Genomic DNA, 23,710 nt, shown 5'->3' with positions numbered 1-23,710 from the left:
TAGCTCCGCCTTCTCTGTGAGTCACTAAATAGATGCTGAGTGTTTTTGTCAAGATTGTTTTCTGAATGCCTCCATTTAGGGTGCTTCATTTAACAAGGGTTTACAAACTCTCTTCTAAGCCAAGGTCCATGTGGTTTTGCAGGCTCAGGTTTTGGCTGTGATGGGTCAGACGAAAGAAGCTGAAAAGATGACCAGTCACATTGTGTCAGAAGAGACCGGATGCCTTGAGTGCTACCGCCTCTTGTCAGCAATCTACAGCAAGCAGGAGCACCACGGCAAGGTAGAGGAGGTCACTGCTGAGAGTTGGTTGGACGCGAGTAGAAAGTGTGTTCACTTGAATGATTCTCCAGCTTGCACATTTACAAGGCTGAGAAATCTTGACTATCCCCAGTGGGCGTGTCCTAGCTCATGCAAGCTTTTCATGAATATCGCTTTAACTCCTAAGATGTCACTTTGAAATAGTATATTCTTGGGTCCTCCTCATTCTAAATATATTGTGTGCTCTTATCTCTGCTTTTAGCTAGCTCTAAAAAGTCTGACATTTGTATACTTTATCATTTTCCATGTTTCTTCTAATACACTGTTTTATGCAATCCTCTTAACCACCCTGGAAGGCAGAGCAGTATTGCAAATGCTACTGATTATTTCCATTTTAAAAGTCACATAACCAGGAAATTCTTGAGCTGACTCAATACAGTATTTGTTGAATGCCTACTATGTGCCAGACTCTGTGGTAGGCTCCACCAAAAAAAGTGGTATGAAGAAAACAAAACCAAAAAAACATCACTGCTCTGTCCTCACGGAACTGACAGTAGAGAAGATAAGACAGAGATTAAACAAGTAATCACAAAACAAATGTGGTTATAACTCTGCTCAGTGATATCATAGATGTGGTGTCCCACAGAACATACCTCGGGGTTTCCTTACTGTATATACTGGTCTAGGAGGTCAGTAGATTAGGATTGGATGATGAGTAGCAGTTATTAAGCAAAAGGGGCAGCAGGGGGGAAAAATGTGGCAGAGAGCAGCAGCAGCAAGGGGCCTGTCTTGAAAAATGGGCCTGAGCCAGCAGGGACACAGCATGAGATGCAAACAGGTTGCTGGAACTAGGCCCCTTGGGACAAGGCTCAAGGCTTTATTTCTCATCCTGGGAGAAGCTTCAGGGTTTTGAGTTGAAAAGCAACATGATGAGATGTGTGCATTGAAGGGATTTACCATGTAGAGGGCTATGGTGCTGGTGCTGAGGGGACAGAGAGGAGGCTGTTGAAAGGTCCACATAGACATGTGGTCAGGGCAAACGTCTGACCCGAGATCTTGCTTGCTTTCAACTGGATTGCACCACTTCCCTGTAAAGCGATCAGGGGCATTTTGGTGTCACTGGTTTATGAATGGGAAACCTGGGGTATAAGGAAGTTATTTTGTTAGGGCCATTAAATCTCAAGGAGAAAATCAGGAAGAATGAAGAATGTATTTTGATTGTTGTACCTAATCCCTACACACCAGCCAACGCATCTGAATAAAGGGTTTCACAAATTTTATTATTCAAGTAAGATTTGCTTTGTCCAATCTGCATTTATTTCTGCCCTTTATTTCCCATCTGTGTAGGCTCTCGATGCCATAGACAAGGCTCTCCAGCTGAAACCAAAGGACCCAAAAGTTGTATCTGAACTTTTTTTCACAAAAGGAAACCAACTAAGAGAGCAGAACCTTCTTGACAAAGCTTTTGAGGTAAAAACACCTAAAGTTATGTCATTAAATTCATAGATTAAAATGAATACTCCTGCAGTCTTTAATGAAGACTCTACAGTAGACTCTAAGATCATGCAGAGAATTTTCTGATATTGATACAATGTTATGAATTGATTTTTTAATATTCAAGCCTCTGGTTTTTGACTACTTATACAGTTGCTCTGCATTGTTTTCTGTACTATCACCTTTAACAACATTCAAAGCTTTCTGCATTTTGGCATCAAAATCGCTTTCCCTTTCCTCACACCCTTCCCTTTGTGTGTGTGGGCCTGCAAGAGACCACCAATGCAGCTGCACTGGTACCGGAATAGCTTTGGGCTATTACACCTATCCTTGACAACCACCACCTCTAGATTTCTACTTATCCACCAAGGCACAGTCTTTGTCCTCCTCCCTCAGGAAGCCTCTTCTACCCATTCTTACTCCCAGTGACCTTGCTTCTTCGGAACTCTTAAAAACCACTACTGTCATTAAGGTACTCATCATTTGAAAGTGTCATATTATACTATTGTTGGATCTCTCCCTCTGTGCCCGCGTACCTGCCCACACTTATCTCCCAAATGGACGGGACTTTCCTTATGGAGAGGGACTGCTTCCTTCTTCATTCTAAAATATAGTGTCTTACAGTCTATGGGTGTTCAGTATCTGTGTTTTAGAATAAAATTTATGCACAGTACAAAATCAAGAAGATACAAATGAACATCCATAGAAATATTACTGAAATATCATACTTTTCCTTATATCCAGCTACCAGCTAGATTAATGAGGTTGCAAAAATTACACCCATGTATATTGTAGGGAAAATCTCAAATGATGTAATTGTGTTGAAAAATAAACAAATGATTGGCTTTTAAAATATTATTGAAAACATGTATAGTATGTGGGCAGCTAATGTGAGCCCTTAAGATAAAAACAGAAATGTTGGCATTTTTCTCTGAAACATTGCTAACATTTTTCTCAGAAATTGTGAATCTTCTTTGCCTTTTGAATACTTCTAGTACCTTCATTCCTAATTTATTTGTAACTAATGTGATAATATCCTTATTAGTAATTTAACTAGGGATATTTATATTATACAATGAGTATTTATATCTATTTATCTGTATCTTAATAGCATGGTATTGAAAGCAAAAGTAATTTTATAGTTGCTTTTCCAGTGACTTAGATAGCCATTATCTGGAGTGGTTAGATTGAAAGAAGAGTGGTAGTAGGTTTAAAACCAATAGTAGTTAAAATGTATTAACATTTCTGTGTATGATTTATTTGTATGAAGTAACAGTCTTCACATCATATAAGAAAAACTGATTGTCACTACTTTATTTTTTTGTAAACTGAGACTCAGAGGTCATATAATTTGCTTAAGGTCACACCAGGTGTAAGAGATGGAGCCATGGTTTGAACCTAGGTCTTTGCTTCTATTCTGCACTTCCATCTCTGCTGATATAAATTAATCCAAGAGACATGCCTTTAGTTTTATTTTAGTGGCTTCTAAAAAAATATAATTTCTCATCATTTACTTCTTTCTCCTAAAATTGGTGTAGAGAAAAATGGACTAGATTTTATTTGATGGACTCGTTTGGTTATAGTCTTGCTAATGAAAATAGCATTAAATTACAGCTAGATCCTTAGGTTTGTAAAGCCTCTGGCTTTATTTAAGGTGAGCACTCCTAAAGTCAGGACTTCATGGGAGCATACTTCTGATGTAAAACAATTCATCTAATGTCAAAAAGAGACCTCACTGATACTGCATTTTGTAGGATGTATGTTGTTCAGACAAAAGAACATGATTAAGAGACACCTCTTTTGGAATATATGAAGACCGTTTACATGGCAGAATAAAAAGAAAAACTTTGTAATGTTTAAAACTATCTCCTAGTAAAATAGATGCAATAAGCATCCATTTTAAAAATTTAAGCACAGGCTAGATAGGCAGGTCAGTGATATTGTAGAAGGGAGTGCTATACTGGAATTAAGCTATTTAGGAAAATATTCTAAAATTTGATGACTTTTATTTTTTATTGTTTTGAGTGCTAGGCATTGACCCCATAGACACATGAGTGCTAAGCATATACTTGACCATAGAGTTACATTCCCAGCCCCCAGATGGGATTCTATGACTTTGAAAAGGCTTTTTCTTTCCAACGGCATTATCATGAAGGAGACCAAGAGTACAGTTTTCTTGCAGATCAAGGCCAGTGGGAAATGATGCACTGTTCTAGAAATCAACTGGATTCCCTGTACTTGTCCTCATTCTCTAGGTACACAGATTAGCTCTGCTGGGAAATTACACATTTCAGTTTCCTTCACTTTAGAATCATCAATTTTGAAAAATAGCATAAATCAAGGGGGCCTCTCCTGAATCAGTAGTGGTGACTGGATTCATTATATTAACCATGTAAATTTGCACTTGTGCAGGAAGGGGTTCTGTAATCCTATAATGTAGAAGGTGGGGTCTCGTTTCCTAACCTTCTATTTCTCATTTATTTAGAGCTATAGAGCAGCCGTGGCACTAAATCCAGATCAAGCACAGGCCTGGATGAACATGGGTGGAATTCAGCACATCAAGGTAGGAGCATTATTCACTTCACGAGGCCCGGGTTTTCCCTTCTGTTTCATCATTCAATCTTTCTTCTCTCCCAAGGGTTGTAGAAACTATTAATTTCCCTTTGAAATTATTAGAAGACCAAAAACATAGGTATTTAAAAGTGAAATTCACAGTTTATGTTCAGTTGATATTTTCTAGATACTAAATATCATGAAGAAATTTTTAACATATATGTGATGTATAAATTAGATTTTGTTTTACTAATCCTAAAAATTCAAATATACTTAAAAGAAGCGTCATTAGACAGTAGTTAGAATCGTCTCTGTGAACTGAATCCCCGTTGAGGCCTAATGTGGTTTGTTTTCCTTATTAACTCTCCATCAACGTTAAAATATGACTTTAAATACTACTTTCCTATTTCTTATATTCAAGGCATTGTTTACTCCTTAAACTTTTACTGAAAAACATATTTGTATGTTTTGTTTCGTTTTGCTTCTCCAAAAGAAAGCTAACTCTGGGCGAATTTGCCAAGGATAATTGAAAATGACCCTTAGGGGGAATTAGTATAATTAATGAAATCAAAGATTCACCACCATCATTCATTCATTCATTCGTCTAACTTATAAGCATCTGTAGAGAGAGCAGCCTACATGCCGGGTGCCCTCACACATGGGAACACGACAGTGAACAAACAAGTCTTAAAAGCTCCTGTCCTTATGCGGCTAACATTCTAGGAGAGGGCAGCAGGCTGTTCCCCAGCTATGTGTGCATATATACTTTCCTTAAATGTACCAGATGGCCAAAAGTGCTATGGACAAAGAAGACAGGGAGTGCTGGGGCCTGAAATTTAAAATGCAGGTGAGATTATAAATAAGGGATATCTTAAAGGGAGCATGCCATCCAGCCAGATAGGGAAAGAACGTACGCAAAGATTCTGAGGTACGAACATGACTGCTGTGCTTGGAGAACAGTGAGGAGACTGGGGCAGAGAAGTGCAGAAACAGTAGAAGCCGAGCCGTCTTAGGGCCGGATCGCGCAGGGCCTTGAATGGAATGTGTAGACTTTGTTTTTATGTCAGATAAATTGTGGTCTTTTAAGGACTTTGAGCAGAGAAATACCATGGTCTATCATGTTTTTGAAGAACCACTCTCGTTTAGCTAACTTGTTCTCAGGCTTCTAATAGTCTCTGCACTGATTAAATAACAGGGTGGTGATTAGAGTTTAAGCAAAAGCATAATGGGGCTGACTATTAAGTTGAACTAACTACCCTCAGAAACCCAAAAAGACAAAAGGTGACTTTTGACTACATAGAGGAGACTGCCAGCCTTGGCCTAACAGATGACAAATCCAGACATGACCTTTATCCTAGTCAAGGAACTCAAGTTCTGGTCTTAATTGTATTCAAGTGTGTCCAGCAGTATCTGGTTGGGAAATAGAATGAGCTTTCTTGAAATTAGTAAAATAATAAGTTTAAATATTTTAAATTGTATACTAAATAGTTTTATTGCAAAACAATGTGCTCTGTATTTTTTCAGGTGGAATATGGTGGCAGTTAAAGCTATGGGTTCAATTGTTAATTGGAAAAAGTTTGACAGATACACTCGAGTATCCTAGAAGTCTAGAAATGCAGATAAAATAGTGTATTTACTGTACATTTGAACCCAGTGCTTTAAATTTAGAGGCACTTCCTCTGGAAAGGGTTCAACATACTCAATAGATCCTTCTCCAAGGATCTATTCATCTATATATATTGGAGAAGGATCTATTGAGAATGTTGTTTTAAAATGTAACCAACCGTAATTAAAAATTAACCTATCCTTAACCTTGCCAACTGAGTGCTTTGTCAAACTTTTTAGAATTTTTGCTCATCTGATGATATATTAATGCAGTTTTTAAAATGTATATATATTAAAACTTTTGTGTGTATGTGTGTGTATAATTCCATGAGTTTTAACATATATATAGATTTGTGTAACCACAGTTAGGCTATAGAACAGTCCCTCACACACACGTCCCCAAAATATTACCTCATGCTGCCCCCTTTTAATCAAATACTCTTCCTACCCTAAGCCCTCACCACCACTGATCTGTTCTCCATCCCCATGGTTGTGATGTGTCCAGTATTATGAAGCTGGAATCATACAGCATATAACCTCCTGACACTTGCTTATTACACCCAGCACATCTTTGAGATTCACCCATGTTGCTGTATATGCCAATAATTTGTTTCTTTTTATTGCTGGGTAGTGAGTTTCTCATTGCAGGAATATTTGACAGTTTGTTTATCCGCTCATCTATTGTTTCCAGTTTTTGTTGATTATGAATAGAACTGCTATAAACACTTGTTTAAAAAAGAATAAAGAAAAATGGGCCTATCCTTTGTTTTGGTGTTGTTACTGTAGACATCATGTGTGAAGTTGAGACATTGTCATATTCCTAGTTTTAACATGGTCCATCAGTGAATTCACATGATACAATCTAACTTCTATATATAACGCAGACCTGTGGTTTGGATGGGGTCATGTCAATGCGGTCAGGCTGCACGATTATCATTATGGAGCCTTAAAGAACAGTCCCAATCTTTCTGTGTCTTTTTTTTTTTTTTTTTTTCTATTTTGTATTCTTTTATTTCTTTAAACAGTATTTTATAGTTTTAGGTGTACAAGTTTGATGCTTTTTCAGTGAATTTTTTTTTTTTTTATTTTTACAGACTACATTTTGATTCATTATACACAAATGGGGTCCAAAGTCTTTTGCACTGCAGAACGGGTGTGCAGTGGGCAGTGTCATCTCATTCCTGGGCCTCACTCCTTCTCTGTGCCTGTGGGGAGCTGGGGCAGGCCTAAGGCCAGTGGGAAGGTGGAGATTTGGAATAAGGCTTCCTGAGGTAGCACAGGAGAAAGGGAGAAGGCCGTGAGTTCCATGATTGTCTCTTGCTCATACTACTTAGTAATAAAAGACACAATTTAAATATTTCTTATTCTAAACCCTTAGTTCCAGAAGTGTTTCTGATTTTTTTGAAGGGGGTAGAATTTTCTCACACAAATAATGAGATATATTGGGAATGGGACCCAAGACCAAATATGAAATTTCTTTATGTTTCATATAAGTCTTTTTATACACATAACCGAAAGGTAGTTTTAGACAATATTTACAGTGCAGCTAGAGTTTGACAGGTGACCTATCATATGAAGTCAGGTGTGGCATTCTCTACTTGTAACAACATGTTGATACTCAAAAAGATTCAGAGCTTGGAGTGCTTTGCATTTTCTCATTAGGGATGCTCAACCTATAATACTTCACCTGAAGTTTTATGTAAGATGAAATATATAGACCAAAAAAATACTATATTACATTTCCTTGTAATCAGAGAATTCCATCAGCCAGATCGTATTACTGTTTTCAGTACTGCCTCATAACAGTGCTATACAATTTCTAGAATGGCATGTTGTCCAGTAGAACTTTCTGTGATGATTGACATGTTCTGTATTTTCATTGACTAGGGAAGTAGTGACCAGCCACATGTGGCTTTTGAGCAGGTGAAATGTGGCTGATGCAACTGAAGAATTGAATTCTTAATTTATTGTCATTAAGTTCAAATAACCACAGGTGACTAGCGGCTATCATATTAGCACCATTCTAGAAACAGGACAATTCAAACTCCCTACCTAATATGGAATTAAGGATATAATATGGAATACTGAATTAAGGATATAATTTTTTAAAAAATGTGGCTTCCATTTTAATTAAGAATACAGCAATTTGAGGGAGAGGAAATGAAATAGGTTTTGTGTGCAAGGACAGAGAAACCTGGTGATCAGAGACGATGCCAAGGCACCAGTGTAAGACCTAAGTTCAGGGCAACCTCCTGAAAGAACAGTTCAAACTCAACTACAATAAAACATATTTTGAAAACTTTGTAACAGCTACAAACATGTGGTTGTCAGCATGTGTATGCCAAGCTTGATAAAAATCAAAAGCCTTGCAAGATCGAAGCTTGAGTTGAAGAAATAATAATTGAATGTAGCAAATCTAAGATCCCACTTGTCAGCAATCTGTTTAGCTTCTTTTCAGAGTCAGTGTTAATAATCAGAAATACTTTCATTCATTGCACATGCCAGGGCCTGGATTCCATGTACAATTTCTTATTCTGTCATTTCCACTCCCTTTCATGAGTATACAAGTGAATACTATGAGAAACAAGCAACATTTACAGCCTGGATAGTCATTCAATAACAGTAATGATGATATCACATGGAGAGTTCACTATACCAGGCAGCTGCTAAACTTTTGACACACAGCAACTTATTTGGAAGATGGTTAAGCATTCAATAAATATTAGTCGTTAGTTGCTACCTAGTACTTCTACTACAAAAGATACAATTTTAAATTGTGATGGAAATTTAGATTGCTAGGCTGTTCATCCACTTGGATGTTGTAACTGAGAATAAGGTACAGCAAATTCATGTTTTTTAGAATGGGGAGAACTCTACCATTCCTAGTTCTGAGATTTTGCAGGACACAGATATGAAAGGGTGGACCAAATAAGGGAGGCAATACATGTAATAGCAGAAAAGGGCTGAAAAAAAGCTAATGACTGTGACTAATTTGCCAGAGACCATCTGGGACCAGGCACATATGGTTGCTAGATGGGGAGTCACTAAACAAAACAGATGGGTGCCAACAGAGGATGGGGACAGTTTTGTTTATCTGGTCAGAGAAACATATCCTCCCTCCTGCACTGAGTGTGTAGTGGTTAAGTATCACCGCCCACCTAGGGTGGTAGATAAATGTAACCCCATAGTCTCATCAGTTTTCATTAGGCAAACGTCACTTTGATGTTTTAATTTGAAAATTAGAATAACTTCTACCACTAAGTAGCCACAGTCATTAAGTAAACCATTTAATCATTATTCTTGGAGTTTACAAAACTCCCTGCCTCCTTCTCTCTCTCTCTCTGTTTTCTACACGAGGCTCCATTTTATTTTATAAAGGAACAGGGCACCTACATTGGTTCCACAGATATATTCCATGCTTGTATAATTATACTGAAGTGAATTCTACTGCCATGTATAACTGAAAAGAACCAATTTAGAAAAAAAAAAAAAAAAAGGAACAGAGCTAACCCCTTGGAAACACTATGAAATGATAGCCTCATGCCCTACATTAGTAGAACTGAAAATCAGGGTTTTTTTTCCATTTAACCTTACAATATAACTCTTATTCTTCACATTCTCCAGCTGGTCTGGTACTTAAAACAAATGGATTCTCCAAAAGCACCAATAGATAACAATAAAATGCACATGCAGACAAGGTTTCCTTATGAAAATGCTAATGTTAAACTGGGCAGACAGTTTCTCTGTCTCCCCATACTCTGAAAACTGTTGTGATGGAACTGAGGATAATTGTTCTTTCTTTTCCCCCACAGGGAAACTATGTGTCTGCAAGAGCTTATTATGAGAGAGCTTTACAGCTGGTTCCAGACAGCAAACTGCTGAAGGAAAATCTCGCCAAATTGGATCGCCTAGAAAAACGATTACAGGAAGTTCGAGAAAAGGATCAAACATAGCACTATTAGACCCTTCTCACGGGACAATGTTGGTGCCCCTGGAAGAGGACAAGTGATGGGGGCCATGCTTTCACATCCACAGGGGCATAACCAGTCATGCATCCCTCTCAAGACTGAGTTTGGGGTGGCAGATCTTGGGGTGTCTGCTGGTAGCCCTGTGCCGAAGGACTTGTGTTTCCGTGAGAAAAAAGACAAAAACAGCAAGGGCAGGAAGATCTGAGAGGGAAGGAAAACAGCAGCTACATGTTTTTACAGATTTTTGTTTGGTTTAACTCCAGATTTCCCTTCATACATTTCTCTGTGTATTTGCAACCTGGAGATCTAGTTCACTTTCTCAGTTTAGACATTTATGTCTACAGAAATACAGAAGCTCGAAATGCTATAAAGGCAGAGCATCTATTCTTCATGGGATGAGCTATTCCAAAGAGGATAAATCCTCTGGTGTAAGCCATTTGGGAAAGTCTACCAAGTGGAGGCTCAGTTAATTCTCCAGACCCTGAAATGAGTATGTAATAGCTTTTGTAGAACCTTCTAGAATATATGGGGAAAAGGGCTATTGTTAAGTGAGCTTTATCTAATATCCCCCTAAGGATATTACTAGAGATCTTTTGAGGAGTAAATTCAGTTCCACTCTGAGGCAAGTTTTTCCATTGCCTAATATATCAAAAGGGAAGCTTCTAGAATTGTATGGGGGTATCTCTATTCCTACAGGAAAATCAAGGAGAATGATGCCCCTAATTCTTTATGGACATGTTTAAAATTATTTTAATTTTATTACTAGAGTAGTAGTTATTTCTACTCCAAGATTTCAAAAGTGCATTTAAAATCTTAAAACGTTCCCACCTTCAAATATATTGTTATTTTGGTGGAGAAAAAAAAAAAATAGTATATTCTACATAGAAAATATTAAAGATATTAACTGAGAGAAATGTCCTACTTTATTATCGTAATGTTCAGACATCTTAAGATTTATTATTTTTTGAAAAATATATTTAACCATTGAAGAATATTTACAATATATAACAGAAATCTTCATAGACTCTAACTAGATGGAAAAATAGCTCTATTTATTTCTCCTCCAAGGCTTCATTGAGAATTCTGTGCTTAAAACATGAATGATTGAAACCCAGACTTTGTCCTACATTTGTAATTTTGAAGATTTCATGGAGAATACTCTAAAAATCTAGGGGAAAAGTCTAAACTTATAATTTTAAAAATATATATTTATATTTAAAAGGAAGGCAAAGTTGAACTCACAATCTGACATTTATTTTTAGTGTTATTTATTTCATAACTTATAAAGTATTTAATATATATACATACACACTTTTTTCTCTGTACATAATGGTTTTAATAGCATCTTTCAAAACTGATCATATAAAAATATAAATCTGAATTATAAAATAGCTAAACTTGAGCAGTCCCTCAAATTTTTTTTTTTATTGATTATCCACATGCTCAAGTGAACAGAATTGGGGCTCAGCCTTCAATGTTTAGGTGGTCATATATTTTGGAAATGAAGAAATTGGAATACCTGGTTCCAACTGGGTCATCATTATTAAAAACAAAAACACTCCAGGAAGTACTAATCATGGTACTGAGCCAGGTATCACACAGATGTCGCTGCTTGGAGGTGCACATATTTCACCTGCTCAGGCCAGGACAGGGTAAAAAATCCTTTTGCTTACCACCCAAGATCAGGAAGTACTGCCTCTATATGTTCCTCTTTCATCTAGGTAAGTCTAATAAGTGGAAGTAAATTCTTTGGGGATGCAGGGGAGGATATTTTAAATACAGATGATGACATTTTAAATTAGCATGTACCTTTTCGTACATATCAGTAATCTGATAATGTATACATTACCACTCTAACCTTCTGTTTCTAATGGTCTTTCAGTGCTCTATGTCATAAATTTATCTAAAATTTTAAAAAGTAAAATTTCTCCCCCTCCCATATAATACTTCTATAGCCCTTAGGCCAATAAGCATATGACAAAATTTATTGCAAAATAATCCCTCACCCCCAAATTGAAAACAGGAAGTTTCTGCTCAACTAGGACTTTATCACAACTTTTCAGGATAGTCTGTAACCAAAACTCATGCTTAGAGAGTTAATGGAAAAGCTTGCACCCCAAATTTTGAAGTAATCATACCTTATTTAAAGACCCACTAAAGGTATGAGTGTACATTTGTTGGGGTAATTAAAATGCAATTACAGTTTGAAAATTTCTGAGGGAAAAAAGTCACATGGCCTTTGGAAGACTTTCCTCTGCTGCTTTTCGTGTTCCCTCTGCCCCCAACCCCTCTTTCTCTATTCTCTGTTTCATCTGTCTGCACACATCTGCATCTCTCTGGACATTAAAACCAAGCACTGTTGAAAGGTTGGGGGGAGTAAGCATTGTTTTTTCAGTCAGTTATTTTTTATCCTTCACTGAAATGTGGCCAGTGAAAGTTTCCTCAGTAGAAATGGTGCCTGTAAGAAAAAAAAAAAAAAATCACACATATTTTTCAAAGGTATTAAGTCCCTGTAACATGAAATAATAAGTAGAAGTCATCCTTATTAAAAAAAAAATGGGGAGCCCTGGCTAGTCAAGGAGATGTGCATCTGGTTTGCCCTTAATGAAAACATGCTTGGCATGTGAATCTATAAGCCCATTCTGAAGTGGAGGAGCAGAACTGGCTTCATGAATGTGCAGTCCATTCTGTCTCCAAGGGTCTTAAACTCAGAAGCATCCTCTCTTGGTTGAATACTCTGCTTAAAATTCTTAATTACTTTTAAACAATGGACTCCCTGATTTCATTTTGCACTGAGTCCCAGAATTAGGTAGCAAGTCCTGGGTAGGAAGGAAGGACAAGACAGGAGTTGCTTTGACCTGGCTGAACACTTGATCTTATCATTTCCTTTGTGACTTTGTTGCTTGGAGCAGGATTTGTTGTTATTTTCTTGGCTACATTTTGAATTTGCCATGAACATTTTCCTCCTTTACTCTGAGTCAGTCTGACCTGTTCTTCAGTTCTCCCTGGAACCAGTTCTTCTCATCTTCAAAATACACACAAATGGCAATTCTTTAACGTGCCCTTTGACATACAAGCAGTGAGAATGGTTTAAGCATTATTATTTTAATCTTAGAATTATTCAATATTTTGAAAATGATTCAAGTATTTTTTATTTATTAACAGCATTCATAAAACATGATGCATTAACGTAACATAGGTGCATAAAACCAAAGATGTAGATACCTTGGAGGAAAACAAGTTTTATTTTAGGGAAACCCGAGACATATTCTCTTTTTTTTTTATTGTAAACAAATGGGATACATGTTGTTTCTCTGTTTGTACATGGAGTAAAGGCATACCATTTGTGTAATCATACATTTACATAGGGTAATGTTGTTTGATTCATTCTGTTATTTTTTCCCTTCCCCCCACCCCTCCCACCCTCTTTTCCCTCTATAAAGTCCTTCCTTCCTCCATTCTTGCCCCACTCCCTAACCCTAACCCTAAACCTAATCCTAACCCTAACACTAACCCTTCCCACCCCCATTATGTGTCGTCATCAGCTTATCAGCAAGATCATTTGTCCTTTGGTTTTTTGAGATTGGCTTATCTCACTTAGCATGATATTCTCCAATTTCATCCATTTGCCTGCAAATGCCATAATTTTATCATTCTTTATGGTGGAGTAATATTCCATTGGATATATATGCCACAGTTTTTTAATCCATTCATCAATTGAAGGACATCTAGGTTGGTTCCACAATCTGAGACATATTCTTTTGGGTTTATTTATTTTGAAGCCTATCAAAAAACAAGGAGGATTACCAGCATGTTAATTCCAACTCCCTACAGTACTTTACAATCCTCAGCATAAGATTCTGAAATTTATAACAAGTGGTACCTCATCTGATGCCAAGTTCTGCAGTATTTGTGCAACTACTTGCTAGCCGGACGAAATGAGAAAATCCAAACCATCCCATACAAAATGACCTGCAGAAACTATAATTTGAGAGGGACTATAAAGCAAATGTGTGGTTTCTTATGGTCTCTATTAGATATTCCAGGTGCTTCGATTTCAGAGCTGCACTTGGTTTATAGTGAGATGTATCCCTCCACAGTGGCTCTCGACTAACTTCCCTTAGGAAACAACTGGAAACCTTTCAAAATCCTTGTTATCTGGCTGATCGTGTGATGATTCCAATAGCAGCAAGGCTACAGACACTGCAGGGCTCACAACTTTAATGGGAGTTTATGATTTTTTCAAAAGATATAATCTTTTGAAATTTTTACTTTTTAACTACTAGACTTTGACACAAGGCAAACCATTCTGAAGAATGCTTTATGGCACATTCCATTGACTAAGGAGACCTCATTCCAAGATGAATAAACAAGCGTCAGTGGTTTTGCACTTGAGGCAGTTAGACTATCATCCGTATGCTTACAGAATTTGTGTTCTTAGATGAAGGTGAGTTGCCTTGCCATTTGCAAGCACCAGATAAGATGTCCAGTATGTACAAGTGACATTATATAACTCATAGATGGTGTAGAATGGCTTAGAGTTAGGGTCTACATGTCTCTGTTTGGTTACATACATGGAAACGTTTGTTAATTCTCAATGTTCTTGTTAGAATCAGTTTTTTAAAAAAATACATAAAAAAAAACTTTCACTTTGAGTTAATGGTAGATTCACCCCTTAGAAAAATTTATAGGATGTTAGTAATGGCATTCAAAGCAAATACAGCTAGAAGTAGTTTGTTTTGTTGGTGTTATTTCCTGATCTCCAAATTATTTTGATTGTATGATGGTATCTCCCAAATATTGCAAAACTTATCTAAATGACATCTTCTAGCATTTTATTTCCCATGCTGAGGATTAAACCCAGGACCATGTGCATGGTAGACAAGTGCTTTACCACTAAGCCACATCCCCAACCCTTTTTGTTTTTTTGTTTTTTTAATTTTGAGACAGAGTCTTGCTAAGTTAATCAGGCTGGCCTCAAACTTGCCTTAGCCTCCTGTGTAACTGGGATTACAGTTGTGCACTATCCTGCCAGCTAGTATTTTTGTTTTTGTGAGCTCTTTGCTCTAAAGAGGAGAGATAAAACAACTACGATCAAAAGCATGGCTTAATATCAAAGTGGCATAACAGAAATGATAAGATACTTATAAGATCAAATGGTTCATATTAAAATATTCCATTTTTATCACCAAGCATCCTTTCAATTAAAACGTTTAGGGCATGCACCTCATAAAATCAGCACCCATACAATCATGCTCGTTATCAGCTTGTAAGTTTAGGCCACCAGTTGCCCCTGGTGTTGTCTACATCCAGAAATCCAGGGGTTTCATCCACTGTCAGTGGTGCACATGGTATATATTTGTATCAAGTCTGGTAGTTTCCAATGTGTGTAATTTTCTTTGGGGATTTCTCATCTTGCTGATCTGTAGGAGGTTTACACTAGTCCAGAATTCAAGACGTCTGCACTCTATAGTCATAGCTTTGCCACCAAGGAGCCACCTCACCTGGGCCAAGTCAGTCAGTGTCCCAGTCAAGTTATCATCCATGGAGGACTTCAGTCTGATGGTTCCAGTAAGCTCTATGAGCCTCTGCAATGGTACTCTTGAATTGATCTGAAAAGCACTATGCACCTGACAAGAAAACCAATGGATGTTACTTTATTTTAATGATTCTTAATGATCACTACAACAAAACACAGACAACAACCCCCCAAATGACTTAATTTCCCAAGTGCTTTAACATGACAGAGGTAATTACTCTTATTTTGCAGTCTGCACTTAAAAATCCTTAGTGATTTTACTCCTTTACCTTTTGGGGAAAGAGATAAAATTTTCTCTTAAGGAAGTGAAATATCTGTATAAGACATGACTTGGTTTGATAATGTGGAAATCATTGGATTTGTGGTGACTCACATGGATCCCTCCTTTTGTCAGGAGGAAATTAATTACATCGTGTTCTTTTCTCATATGCTTTTAGTTCCTATTTGGATCATTTGTATATAAATGTACATTTTTGTTACTTTTGCTGTGCCAGTTAGAAATATATCTCCTATAAAGTATTTCTCCTATTAAATCTGATTATGTATACTTTGCCTAGGTTTTTTCCAAAGTAAAATTTATGTAAATGTCTATTTTGTATAAAATATGATAAAAATAATTATGTCTGGCTTCAATCTCTCAAGTATTCTGTGGCTCATTCCCATTGATATCCATATCACCAGCACATCTGTGTTTTAGAAATAAAAAAAGACCGTCTTCATTCCTTTCATTCATTCATTGCTCACTGTATTACCTTGTCCTTTGTGCTTCTGGTCTGCTCTTGTTCCCGTACTTCACACAGTGACTATTTCAGTACTGAGCCATTCCAGATCTCCTCCTCTCATCTTGCTCAGTAGAAAACGTACCTGTTTACAAAGTAAGTGAAAAAAGCTGGTATTTCCTCAATATCGGGCACTCCATCCACAAATTAACCTATACCCTCTTCAATCTTCCTCTCCCTTGGTTCTGGATTTTGCCTCTCGTAGATTGCTACTCTATCCCTTAACCTCTCTATCATCTTTCTTCCTTTTTCTGTGTCTTGTCAATTCTATCTTAAAACACAATCACAGGGTTGGGAGGATAGCCCCTGAGTTTAATCCCTAGCACTGGGGGGAAAAAAAAAAACTGGTAATCACTTTCAAAACTCTTTGGGAAAAAAACTTTCAGTTTTCTCATCCATTTTCTCTAGCTGCTACTATATTTCGTTCTTTCCTTCACTAACTTTTTGAACAGTAACTCACTATTGTCCTACCCTAGTGATATACTCAAAGGTTGATTTCCCATAATTCACAAGTCCATTCTGGGGTAGTTCAATCCACTCCATCCTTGAACTCTTTTGTTTACTCAAGTTATTTTTTTAAGGCAGATTCTTCCATTTGGATGCTTCGACATGACCACAAACAACTGATACCTAAACCATCATCACTTCAGCAAATTTGAATCTAAAAGTAATGACCTGGCTACTCTGTATGTATATATTTCTTACCAAGTGGCTCTTTTTCTCCTTAAAAGGAATGACACTATTTTGTAAGTCTGTAAGGAATGAATCCACCATCTAAGGACCAGGTCTCAGCTGAGACTATAGGTTTTGAACTCTGGAAACAAAGAGAGCTTTGTTATACCAAGATGAGACTGTGCCCAACTACCTGGAGACTCCCAGGTGTGAAAGAAACCAAGGAACATCTGCAAAGCTGTGTGCTCCGTGTGCAGAGGAGTGAAGGGACAGGGTCTGTGAGCCTCATGGGAGGTTACCCACAGTATGACCAGAAACATGAACCCCGTAGGCCAAACATACCTACCCATCTCCCTCCACTTTACCTTTTTAAGTAGTAAAGGCTTTTTGGTGATTTTCCCCCAACCTCTTGCTAGAAAGGAGGAGGATTTTGAGGGCTGGGGAGATAGCTCAGTTGGTAGAGTGCTTGCCTTGTAAGCACAAGGCCCTGGGTTCAATCCCTAGCACTGCAAAAAAAAAAAAAAAAAAAAGGATTTTGAGTCCATTTGGAGCTCTGAACTTTCCTTAGGAAATAGTGTGCACCAGGACTGGGCACGATGGCTCGGAGAGTAACCCTTAGGAGACGACGTCAGGGAAAGCAAAACTCAGGGATGAGAGCCAGAGGGCCACTGGTCAGGCACCAGCATACCCTGAGACTTCCCCGTGGTACTCAGGCATGGAGGTTTAGTGCTTTTATTTCCACAGAACTTGGTATCTGACGGAGCCCTCTCCCTGCACTGCATCCCCTGCCTTCCATGCTTGGAACTCAGGAGTCATCTATTCAAACTGTCCTCCGAGCTACCATTAGAAATGAATAATCAAAATAAAGTGGCACTACTCTCAAGAACAGTACAGTCCAATGAACCTTCCTAAGATGGTGGGAATGCTTGATATCTCATTGCTCTATAGGTAACCACCACCTACAGCTGGCTATTGAGTGTTTGAAATGTAGCACTGAATCTTTTCATTTGATTTAACTGTAGTTAAATTGTCACAGGTGGCTAAAGTCCACAATAATGGACAGTGCAACCCTAGAGCTTCTCAAAGTGATGCAGTACCTGGAACATAAAAAAATCACCAAAATGCCTTTTTTGGTTCATAGGACAAGAAAGTTTGAACTGTAAATTCAATTTGGGGTGCGAGTCACATTTTTCATGCCTTTCACCAAAAGTTGTTTTCTGCAGTTACAGAGGTCATTGCCCCTACTGAACAACTGTCACCTTCTCATGGCCCTGCATCTGTAATGTCACTACCTTGAGAGTCTTCTGTTCCTCTCTGCTGCCTATCTCCCTCAGCTTGTTTACCCCCTAACTGAGGGAACTTTTATTTCTGTTTTACATGGAAGTGAGACAGCTGAGTGTGGGGATAGATGTCCAGATTAGTTGATACGTACAGAATGTTCACTTAGTCTTGCCCTAATTTTCTCATAAAATAAAGTCCATCACAAATTCTGGCTTTATTCTCCAAACTTCAGGCTATTAACAAATAATATTTATGAAACAAATACTGACATGATAATCTCACCAATGAATTAATTACCTTAAATGATGGATCCTACAGCTAATAATGAATAATACTGCCACTAGAAAAGCAATGGCAGCATAAACTTCATCTTTCCTCTCCTCTGGCAAACTCTTGAAGGTCAAGAACTTCAACAAACTTCTTAGAAGGGGCAGCTCTAGTTAAGAGTTAATAGTCTCCCTGTGCCTCTGTGTGTCTCCTATGGTGGCCAGGCTCATTCTACTCTCCCTCAGACACACACACACACACACACACACACACACACACACACACACCACACACACACACACACACACACACACACACACACACACACACACACACACACACACCAGGCTTGGCCTACATTCTCTGTTCTGGGACAGAATTTGTTAGAACTAAGCTTCTAGGCTAATAATCACCTTCCTCCTCAGTCCAGTTGGTAGTAACTTCTGCAAACATGTGAGAGGCCCTCCCGCCATTGGGACACCTCTCCAAGACCAGATGGGAGTGGGAGATGCACAGAAACCGGGTGGTCAGAGAGTGGCAGCAGCTCAGGATGGAATAATCATGAAGAACACCTGCAAGGTCAGGGACCAGCAGGTGCAGCCCATTGGTAGGATGGTTGGGAATAAAGATCAGCAGAGCCCACATTCCCCCCTCTCTTTCCCAGTCTGAGAGTTGGACGAATGAGATCCCAGCAAGCAGAAGTCATGAGGATGCTGACTGGAGCTGGTTTGTTGCTATTACTTACCACTGGCCTCCACCAAAGCCTGGGTGAGCGGGACCCCTGGACACACAGACACAGAGTCAAGAGTGCTAGGTGGGGATCATTTCACCAAGTATTGTGATCATGCCTAGGAAGAAAGGGCAGAAGGAGGAAGCCCTGGGGTAGGTTTCCTTTTTGAAATGCTTTGGATTCTGGAGTTCTGCTCACTACGTTTGTGCTGAGGAGTCCACTCCTCCAAGGGAACACAATCAGGTGGGAGTACCCAAAAGGCCAGTCTCTCTCTTCAGGAGTGGCCTGTGTTGTTCCCCAGCATCTTTAATACAATCTGCATTCTGTGATGTATGTCCTGCCAGAGTGAGCCTTAGTCAATCACCAGAAGCAGAGCAGGTTCTCTCCAGCCCAGCTTTCTCCTATGAAAGTAGTTCAGGCCAAAAGGACAGTCAGAGGAGTCCTGAGCTAAGTCCTAGTGGAGCAGTGATGGCTGTGTTCTCTTCTCAGGAACAAAACTGAGAAAAGGAAGGGAACAGCCTGCAGCTGAGTGCTATCAGAAAGATTGTGCCAGGCCAGGAAAATCTGGCCATGGAATTTTGACAAAGGGAACCCTTAAATGAAGCTCTTTGAGTATGTGTCTCTGTCCTTGTACACAGGACTTAAGTGTGGAATTTGTGTAGCTGATTGGAAAAGTGAGGAACCTGCTGTGGAATCTAGGCTCTTCTCCAGAATTAGTTGGAGAAATTCAACAGTTGGTGGACAACCCTGGCAGGTCAGAATAACAAAGACATTGATTTTTTTTTGGCGGGGGATGAGAAAGTGGTGAAATATTTCTTTTGTTTCAAGTAACAAGACCCCAGGTTAGTATGTTCTTCTGATACCTTTTACTTCATGGGAATATATACCCTACTATCATCCAATTTATATCAGTATTTTAAGAATATTATATCAGATTAGAAGAAATTGATTTCAAATGTTTCAGAAGAAGGTGGCATCAATAGGAGATATATATTATGTTCATAACTTTCTCCTCGGGCAGGTCTCCCTAAAATTGGGTGAATGCTACATCTGTGGAGGAAGTTTGATTGAAGATGATAGGGTAGTCACAGCAGCACACTGCCTAAGTAGCCTTGATGGGTAAGTTGTGATCTCTGTTACTTGTCAAACCTTGATTCATGGCTACAATACTGGGGTAAGAGCCTGTGTATCAAATAAGGTTGAATCTCAGTCCCCTTCTTCACTCTGCCACATGGTCCACCCATCCTCTGATCTTACTGATGCCTGGAAACTTGCCTCTGCTCCAAGACATCCTGTGCTTTCTGCTCTGCTACACCAAGATCTCAAATATCTATGATTTGGATTTGTGGATTTAGTTTTTGGCTAAGGGTTGTGGTTAATTATTAAAATCAAATGTTAAGTAGATATGCCAAAGTTTTTAATAGCCTGAGTTTAAGTCGCAGTGCTAGGAAGCCACTTTGATATCTTGTTTAAAACAGTACTGCATGCATAGACTGATTTGTCTACAAATGAAGAAAAGTAGATGACATTTAAATAATCAGAATTCATGACAGTAAGTGAAAGTGTTCACGAGAATGTAGACATTCAATGACTGAAAACCATTTACTTTTTTTTTAATTTTCTTTTTTGTAGTTGTAGATGAACAGAATGCCTTTATTTTATTTTACTTATTTTTATGTGGTGCTAAGGATCCAACCCAGTGCCTCACACATGCTAGGCAAGTGCTCTGCCACTGAGTTACAGCCCCAGCCCCCATTTACTTTTAATAGATCCAAAAGTTGGGAAAGTATGAGAGTAGTAATCAATAATAAAGGAATGCCTTTTTTTTTTTAAAAATGTGTCAACATCTTTCAATTCTTTTTATTTTTTTGAATAAAAACTTTGGAAGCAATGTTTACAATTTTGTTTTGGAAATTGATTCCTTTGAAATTGGCTTTGATTTCCCAGCAATTATTGTGCTTCCTGGAAAGGGAGAAAGTCATCTTCAAATATTATCCAACTTTTATGATGAGTAAATATTTTTGATCTAATCAGTTATACATGACAGTATAATGCATTCTGATATATCATACGTGAATGGAGTATAAATTCTCATTCTTTTGTTTGTACATGATGTAGGATCACACTGGTCATGTGGTCATATTGTACATCAGGTAAAAATGTCTGATTCATTCTAGTATCCTTCCCAACTCCATACCCCTCCACACCCCTTCCCCTCCCTTCACTCCCCTCTAATCCAAAGTAACTCTATTAATCCAAAGTAACTCTATTCTTCCCTAGCACAACCCCCCAATTATTGTGAATAAGCATCTGCATATCGAGAAAACATTTGGCCTTTGGTTTTTTGGGATTGGCTTATTTCACTTAGCATATTTTCCAGCTCCATCCATTTACCAGCAAATATTGTCATTTCATTCTTCTTTAATGCTGAGTAATATTCCATTGTGTATATACACCATAGTTTCATTCATTTGTTGAAGGGCACCTAGGTTGGTTCCATAATTTAGCTATTGTGAGTTGACCTGCTATAAACATTGATGTGGCTGTGTCACCGTAGTATGCTGATTTTAAGTCCTTTGGGTATAAACTGAGGTATGTCGTCTTTTAAGACTTAAAAATGCTCAAAGTCTTAATGATCACTTTTCATTTAATCATATGAAACCAAGGAGGGGGGAACTACTTATTGAAACATTTTCTCTGGTTTTAGGAAGCAACTTAAAAATCTAACTGTGACAACTGACGAGTACAACCTATTTCAGAAAGAAAAACAAGAGAATATTCCAGTCTCAAAAATTGTTATTCATCCTGAATTCAACAGGCTTGGATATATGAGTTTTGATATTGCATCTAAAACACAAAGTCAAGTTTGGTAAGTATTTAAAGGTATTTAAATAGTAAAAATACAATGGGGAAAACATGTACAATTTTTGTATATGTGTCTAGTAATAGAATAGTAATAGGAGTAAGCTTTGTTCCTTAAAAGTTTTATTCAGTCTAGTACCTATAGAAAATAAATTACTGTACAAGCTACAAGTCCCAGTTACAAATTATGTATGCTCAGCTTCTCATTCGCATTCTAAGTACTGCTATATCTCAAGTAAGTTATACTCTACACCAGCTACCAAGGACTTGGGTACTTTTGAAAATGTTTCCAAAGACTTCTTTTTTTCTGTCCTTACAGTGGACTAAATATCCAACATGCTGTTAGCACAAGTATTAAACATTCTGAATAAAATACTAAAAATCTTGTAGTTCTTAATGCAAGAAGAGGCAGTGCTGTGGCCAAATGAATGAGTACAGATCTAAGGAGTAGCCACTGAAGCAGGCTGCTGTCCTTAGGCATCTATGATCTAAGATCCTTGATCATAGGGGTTTTCCTGGTCATGTAAGGAGCTGAAGCAAACCCGGGACATTCTGAAAGGTGATGCTTTGATAGATTGGGAAAAATATGCCACAAAAAGTGAAATATTACCTGTTTGAACTTTGGCACTGAACAGTGTGTTCTCAGAATCTGCAATCATGAACCAACCCTTATTCATCTTCAGGGCTCAAATTGACATGACCTGTGTGGCCCAGGCTCTCCAGTCCAAGATTTTAGTTTAAAATGGTTGCAGGTGAATAATCAGAGTTTCTGGCAGAAACTCTCTAAAAACATGAGCCTTGAATTCTAGCTTCAGTATACTCCCATAAAGTTTTAAAGAATACGAGCACACAAATAAACCTTCAGAGAAATAGCCAAAGGTGAAGATAGAAAAACCAACCACCAGAAGCGGACCTTCAAAAATTATAGATGTCAAAATGAGGTACAGCATGTAAAACAAGCATTTTTTACTTTAAAGAGGTAAAAATATATCAAAATGACTGATGAACAGAAAACAGGTGGAAGAAAGGGTTTGAAAAAGAGCAGATAAAGAGGTATAAAATAGTATATTGAAATTAAAAACTCAATAGAAGAATTGTCTACCAGATCAAATTAGATGTAGGGAACTACAAGTTCTGAAATGATTACCCAGAAGAAACAGAGTGAGAGACATAGAAAAGATAGACTTAAAAATACATTAAGCATTCAATTTGAGCTTTAGAAAGAACATGGATAAGCCATGTGTGGTGGCACATGCCTGTAATCCAAGTGACTCAGGAGGCTGAGGTAGGAGAATCACAAGTTTGAGGCCAGCCTCAGAAATTTAGTGAGGACTTAAACAACTTAGGTAGATCCTGTCTCAAAATAAAAATAAATTAAAGGGCTGGGGTTGTGGCTCAGTGGTAGAGTGCTCACCTCACACCTGTGGGGCACTGGATTCCATAGTCAGCACTACATAAAAATGGGTAAGTAAAGTGAAGGTATTGTATCCATCTAAAATTTAAAAATTTGTTTAAATAAATAAATTAATTAATTAAAAAGGTTGATGATGTATGCAGTGGAAAAACACCCCTGGGTTTAATCCCCAGGACCAAAAAAAAGGATGCCAAGCACAGTGGCACACATCTGTAATCTCAGTGGCTTGGGAGGCTGATGCAGGAGGATCTCAAGATAGAAGTCAGCCTTGGCAACTTAGCAAGGCCC

The 23,710-nt window shown here is 38.0% G+C and overlaps 2 protein-coding genes across 3 annotated transcripts in view; both read left to right on the top strand.

Annotated features, from left to right (window-relative positions):
- TMTC1 (transmembrane O-mannosyltransferase targeting cadherins 1) overlaps positions 1 to 11,082 on the top strand; it is a 265,889-nt gene extending 254,807 nt beyond the window's left edge. For both annotated transcript variants that reach the window (XM_079139333.1, XM_079139332.1), the window contains 4 exons: positions 143 to 280; positions 1,606 to 1,728; positions 4,238 to 4,315; positions 9,723 to 11,082. In XM_079139333.1, coding sequence (XP_078995459.1) covers positions 143 to 280; positions 1,606 to 1,728; positions 4,238 to 4,315; positions 9,723 to 9,863 — 480 coding nt within the window. In that variant the 3' untranslated portion in view covers positions 9,864 to 11,082. The remainder of the gene's footprint in view (positions 1 to 142; positions 281 to 1,605; positions 1,729 to 4,237; positions 4,316 to 9,722) is intronic.
- A 7,656-nt stretch (positions 11,083 to 18,738) lies between these two features.
- OVCH1 (ovochymase 1) overlaps positions 18,739 to 23,710 on the top strand; it is a gene marked incomplete at its 3' end in the record, with an annotated part of 58,333 nt that continues 53,361 nt past the window's right edge. Inside the window, 5 exon segments of the mRNA XM_079139887.1 lie at positions 18,739 to 19,184; positions 19,785 to 19,900; positions 20,168 to 20,265; positions 21,854 to 21,991; positions 21,993 to 22,015. Of these exon segments, the coding sequence (XP_078996013.1) occupies positions 19,097 to 19,184; positions 19,785 to 19,900; positions 20,168 to 20,265; positions 21,854 to 21,991; positions 21,993 to 22,015 (463 nt within the window). The 5' untranslated portion in view covers positions 18,739 to 19,096.

This window comes from Sciurus vulgaris (assembly GCF_902686455.1).
Source record: "Sciurus vulgaris genome assembly, chromosome: 5".
Taxonomy (NCBI): domain Eukaryota; kingdom Metazoa; phylum Chordata; class Mammalia; order Rodentia; family Sciuridae; genus Sciurus; species Sciurus vulgaris.
This window is presented reverse-complemented; position numbering and strand designations above follow the sequence as displayed.